This window comes from Macrosteles quadrilineatus, unplaced genomic scaffold, assembly GCF_028750875.1.
Source record: "Macrosteles quadrilineatus isolate MER2022 unplaced genomic scaffold, UCM_ALF_1.0 Scaffold_2__2_contigs__length_208266976, whole genome shotgun sequence".
NCBI classification, from domain to species: Eukaryota; Metazoa; Arthropoda; class Insecta; order Hemiptera; family Cicadellidae; genus Macrosteles; species Macrosteles quadrilineatus.
Window position 1 is genome coordinate 15898216 of NW_026542595.1, and position 6000 is coordinate 15904215.

Genomic DNA, 6000 nt, shown 5'->3' on the forward strand with positions numbered 1-6000 from the left:
GTCAACGGTTCTATATAACTTAAATGGACTTATGGACTATATTTAGCGTTTAAGAAGACTCATCCAGAGGGTCAGTGTTATACATATGATACATTATCAAAACTTTGGCAGATCAAAATTTTGTGAGCTGCTGCCTAAGTGGTGCATTTTGGCTGGACCCTCAGGTCTTTTTTCCTGGACATATTCTAGCTTTTAATTTTGTAAAAAGATTACTATCACATTGTTATAGATTTTCTACACCTAAATCTGGTGATTAAAGCTGGTGCAAAAGTTGAAGTTTCCTTTAAATTCATAATTTTATAACTCGGCTTAGGATCAAATACCAACATGACATTTTTGCTGTATGTGGCTATCATATAAGCACATCACATATGTATTATTGGATTTTTATAGTTTGCCCCACCAGAGATATTACACTTCAAACTTTTTAAATATTGGAAAATTTAGATTTTTAAAAGCTTATTAAAAGTTAACGAGACTGAATTCAGGCCTAATATTCTGACATATGTTAGTATTTTACCTTATCTTACAGGATAAAAATCATAAGCTATGGTATTTAATTCCTTTATTGTAAAACTAGGCCTTAAAAAGAGCACTTTGTTGAAAAGTGTTTTCAAAATAAGATGACAATTTTAAGGCATTAGTGCTTGCTTTAGAAAAAATGTTTTATTGCTGATGCTAAGCCCAAAAACGCTATGCGCGGCCTGACAAAAATAGCCGCAGCTTCTAAACAGAACTAGATAAAGATATTTAAAAACGGTTTTAAGGTCATTATTATGAAGTTAATAACATATATAATTATTTTTAAAATATAGAATGGTCATATGCAACCAAGTATTTTTTTATTGGATCACTTCAGATGGATTGACCCGTTAGCGAGAAGCAAACATAAGTTATATGTGCTATTTAGTGATGGGCGGATCCAAGGAAATGTCGGTACCCGATCCGGATCCAGATACACACTGTCATAAGGGCGGGGGGAAAAAACGTAATTAACAGAATGCCAATTTAAATCACACAGTTTAAAATTAAATTGGTAATGTTTAAAGGTTAATATATCTTATATATAGAGTAATCTCCAGTTGAGCCCATAATCCCTCATTTTTTGGAGACACTAAAACTTTTCAAAATCATAAAATTAATCTTTGTGCTAGGTTTGCACAACCACCAAAAGGGTATCTGTGTATATTTTATAGGGATGGACGGGTCCCGAAATTTCGGGAATTTTTCGGGAAAAAAATATTCCCGATTATCGGGACGGGATTACATTTGACTCGGGAATTTTTCGGGACGGGATTTGGTCCGATCGTCGGCGATTTTTCCGCTTCGCGAGTGCCGATAACGCCGTTATTGCGAGCGACAGGTCCGCGAACAAAGGAGACGAAGTCATGTCGACGATTACGCCGTGACCGCGGAGTCCTACCGACGATCGCGCCGTGACCGCGGAGTCCTACCGACGATCGCGCCGTGACCACGGAGTCCTACCGACGATCGCGCCGTGACCGCGAGTCATACCGACGATCGCGCCGTGACCGCGGAGTCCTACCGACGATCGCACCGTGACCGCGGAGTCCTACCGACGATCGCGCCGTGACCGCGGAGTCATGCTGACGATCGAGCCGTGATCGCGAGTCATACCGACGATCGCGCCGTGACCGCGGAGTCATACCGACGATCGCGCCGTGACCGCGAGTCATACCGACGATCGCGTCGTGACCGCGAGTCATGACGACAATCGCGCCGTGACCGTGGAGTCATACCGACGATAACCCCGTGACCGCGGAGTCATACCGACGATCGCGCCGTGACCGCGAGTCATACCGACGATCGTGCCGTGACCGCGAGTCATGACGACGATCGTGCCGTGACCGTGCAGTCATACCGACGATAACCCCGTGACCGCGAAGTCATACCGACGATCGTACCGTGACCGCGAGTCATGACGACGATCGCGCCGTGACCGCGAGTCATGACGACGATCTCGCCGTGACCGCGAGTCATGACGACGATCGCGCCCTGACCGCGAGTCATGCTGACAATCGCGCCGTGACCGCGAGTCATACCGACGATCGCGTCGTGACCGCGTGTCATGACGACGATCGCGCTGTGACCGTGGAGTCATACCGACGATAACCCCGTGACCGCGGAGTAATACCAACGATCGCGCCGTGACCGCGAGTCATGACGACGATCGCGCCGTGACCGTGAGTCATACAGACGATCACCCCGTGACCCACGAGTCACAAGTTTCTATAGGTTACCCATTTTTTGGTTTTTATAGATCAGTGCCACAAATGGTAAAAATTGATTTCGTATGTCTCTTTTGGTAACTGCAATACAGTACTTTCTTTTTATGCACAGAAAAAAATCCCGTCCCGTCCCGTCCCGAAAATCGGGAAGGAAATAAAAATCCCGTCCCGTCCCGTCCCGAACTAAAAATTCAATCCCGTCCATCCCTAATATTTTACTATAGTTCGATCTTGAGTATGCTATATCGTGGTTTTTGCATGCATCATCCAATTTATTTATGCCTGGATCACCTCTTGTTAATCTCTTCCTTAAATTTTTTCCAGGTCCACAGTACTGATAGCTGGGTATGTGAAGTTCTACAGGTAAAATACCCTGTGCCTGTGTACAAGAAGATTATACTGTGTTCTAGCTAACTTAAAAACATATTAGATGGGGGAGTCTTGACTTTTTATTCACCCTGTATGTACATTGTACACAGATAATCTTCTTTTACACAGACACAGGGTATTTTACCTGTAGAATTTCACATACCCGTCTATCAGTACGGTGGACCTGGAACGAATTTAAGGAAGAGATAAGCAAGGGGTGGTCAAGGCATAAATAAATTGGATGCTACATGCAAAAACCACGATATAGCATACTCAAGATCGAAGGATAGTAAAATTAGATCAGTGGCTGACAGCTTATTAGCTTGGGAAAGGGTAAAAGCTTCAATCTCTAGTATTGGTGAGAGAGCTGCCGCCTGGGCAGTTACAAACATAATGAAAACTAAAGCAAAACTTGGCCGGGGAAAAGGGAAGACTCAAAAAAAAAAAAAAAAAACACAAATAAGAAAGAAAAAACCTGTTGAGAAAAAGAAAAAAATCCTAAATGTGCCTGCAAGTGGAAAAATAAAAGTGGTAAGTGGCTCTATTTGAGACCTTATATACAGGATCTGGTAGTAACAGTAACAAAAATGTATTCATATGAAAAAATTTAAAGACTTCCAGAAAAACTATTAAGTAGTTTGGATTTAATAAAACTTGCTGCCGATTTAAAGTTGCCTTATTTTAGAGGAGTCTTCTTGTACACAGATTAGTGATGGACGAGACTAGATTTTTCACTTCGAGACGAGACAAGATTTTTTTAATTCCCACGGGATGGGATTTTTTTTGGGACGAGATTTAATTGACAGTTATAAAAAAAAAATATCAAAGAATTGATATGGCAAAGCCATGTCTCAGTGTTTGTCTCTTGATGCAAATAAGTTATATGGCAAGGCTATATCTCGGTGTTTGTCTCTTGATGAAAATAACTTAAATGGCAAGGCTATGTCTCGGTGTTTGTATCTTGATGCAAATAAGTTATATGGCAAGGCCATGTCTCGGTGTTTGTCTCTTGATGAAAATAACTTATATGGCAAAGCCATGTCTCAGTGTTTGTCTCTTGATGAAAATAACTTATATGGCAAAGCCATGTCTCAGTGTTTGTCTCTTTATGCAAATAAATTATATGGCAAGGCCATGTCTCGGTGTTTGTCTCTTGATGCAAATAACTTATATGGCAAGGTCATGTCTCGGTGTTTGTATCTTGATGCAAATAAGTTATATGGCAAGGCTATATCTCGGTGTTTGTCTCTTGATGAAAATAACTTAAATGGCAAGGCTATGTCTCGGTGTTTGTATCTTGATGCAAATAAGTTATATGGCAAGGCCATGTCTCGGTGTTTGTCTCTTGATGAAAATAACTTATATGGCAAAGCCATGTCTCAGTGTTTGTCTCTTGATGAAAATAACTTATATGGCAAAGCCATGTCTCAGTGTTTGTCTCTTTATGCAAATAAATTATATGGCAAGGCCATGTCTCGGTGTTTGTCTCTTGATGCAAATAACTTATATGGCAAGGTCATGTCTCGGTGTTTGTATCTTGATGCAAATAACTTATATGGCAATGCCATGTCTCAGTGTTAGTCTTTTGATGCAAATAACAAGGGCAAGTATCTTGCCGCACCGAATCCGACCCGATTTTTTGGATATCCGCACACCTCTAGTTTTTAGTTTTGTACCTGGATGATTAGCTAACGGCCCATAATCTCGTCTCGAAAATATCCTGTTAGTATTTCTATCCCGCCCGAAGCTTCGGGATAGAAAAGTCTCGATGTTTCGGGTCTGGTCCATCACTAACACAGATAGTCTTCTTATACACAATCACAGATAGCTTTGTGTTAGTAAAAAATCGGACAAAAACGGTCTTGTACATACCCTAGACATAACACCTCCACCATTGAACATTCTCCATATTACTCTGGTATAAAATTGTATAATAGCCTGCCTAGCACCATAAAGGGTTTGACAGATTTTAAAAGATTTAAAACCAGTTTATTCAAATTGTTGTCAGATAAATGCTGCTACGAGATCGGGGACTTTTTCAATTAGCTATTAGTATGTCAAATCAATAGTTATGTATATCAATGTATAGTTATGTTTATTCTTGACTTGACACAATTCATGTATACAAATGTACTGTTTGAATAAAGGATTTTTTGATTGATTGATTGATTTGTGTTAGTAAAATATCTGTAAAAATCGGATCCAGCCCAAGATCCGGAATTTTTTGGATCCGATCGGGTGCCGGTTCTAGCTCGGATCCGGTAGGCCGATATCCGGATCCGACCATCACTAGTGTTATTAAATGAATTTTTAACAGGTATCAGTATCGAGTGCGGAATCGAGAATTGAAACCAAAGTTGTAGAATCGGAATCGACCAATTCAGTAAACGGCCTAAAACATTACCACAGACCAAAATCAGGGTCTTTAAATGTATACCTTTTAAACTGATAATTGTTTCCCCATTCATTGTTTCCACAGGAATAATTTTTTCTTTAAATGACAGGGCAGTGCTGGTATGGTGTTGATATCACAAAAGAGGATGTCAGTGACAACTTTGAGAACTGTGTGTGGGAGCCAGCAATTGTCAAGAAGAATGCCCTGACTGCAGCGTGTGAAGCGGCCTGTCTCATTCTGTCCGTAGATGAGACCATCAAGAACCCCAAGTCAGGTGGAGGTGAAGGAGGTCCTCCCATGGGTCGGGGCCGTGGTCGCCCCATGTAATACTTTGAACCTTTACATATGAGTATTAACACATCTAATGGAGACTAATAATTTAAAGTGTTGCCTTAAGATAGTTCAACACATGCATTTTATGTTAACAAAAGCTTTTTTTAATGTTGCTAAGAAAATAAAAACTGAAACAATAAACAACTATTTATTTATTTGTATTTGTAGTTTATATGTTATTTTGAGCTTTTTTTTACAACAAAACACTTCCAATTTATTCTTGAGTGATTTTGGACACAGCAAAATTGATAACATCTCACAATGTCATGGTGAATCATTAACATCTTCCACAGTCACAGAAAAATACGTGAAAATTGTGAACGTCTTCCAGACAACTTCATTATTGTCTACCAAGACTGTGAACATCACTTGCTGTGATCAAACATCTCTGTTAAAGCTTTCTGCAATTTCAAAAATAAAAGATCGACTCAACCCAAGTTTGGCCCAAAAAATATATCCCGCCCAATCCAACCACTAGAAATTCATTATGTGCAACATTGATTTAAATTACATTTTGTAGCCCTGAACTGCGTAGTATAGACCAAACTATTACATACCTCATCTTGCAGTTCAAATATAGTGTTTGAAGTCCACTAAATATTATGTTTCGCCATATATGGCATTCTCAAGTGGTTACAGAAACATTTTACCCAA

The 6000-nt window shown here is 40.2% G+C and overlaps 1 protein-coding gene across 1 annotated transcript in view; it reads left to right on the plus strand.

Moving 5' to 3' along the window:
• The window catches only part of LOC128985703 (T-complex protein 1 subunit eta), a 63016-nt gene extending 57509 nt beyond the window's left edge, over positions 1-5507 (plus strand). The window contains exon 10 of the mRNA XM_054405494.1: positions 5123-5507. Coding sequence (XP_054261469.1) covers positions 5123-5340 — 218 coding nt within the window. The 3' untranslated portion in view covers positions 5341-5507. The remainder of the gene's footprint in view (positions 1-5122) is intronic.
• Positions 5508-6000: the final 493 nt, after the last annotated feature.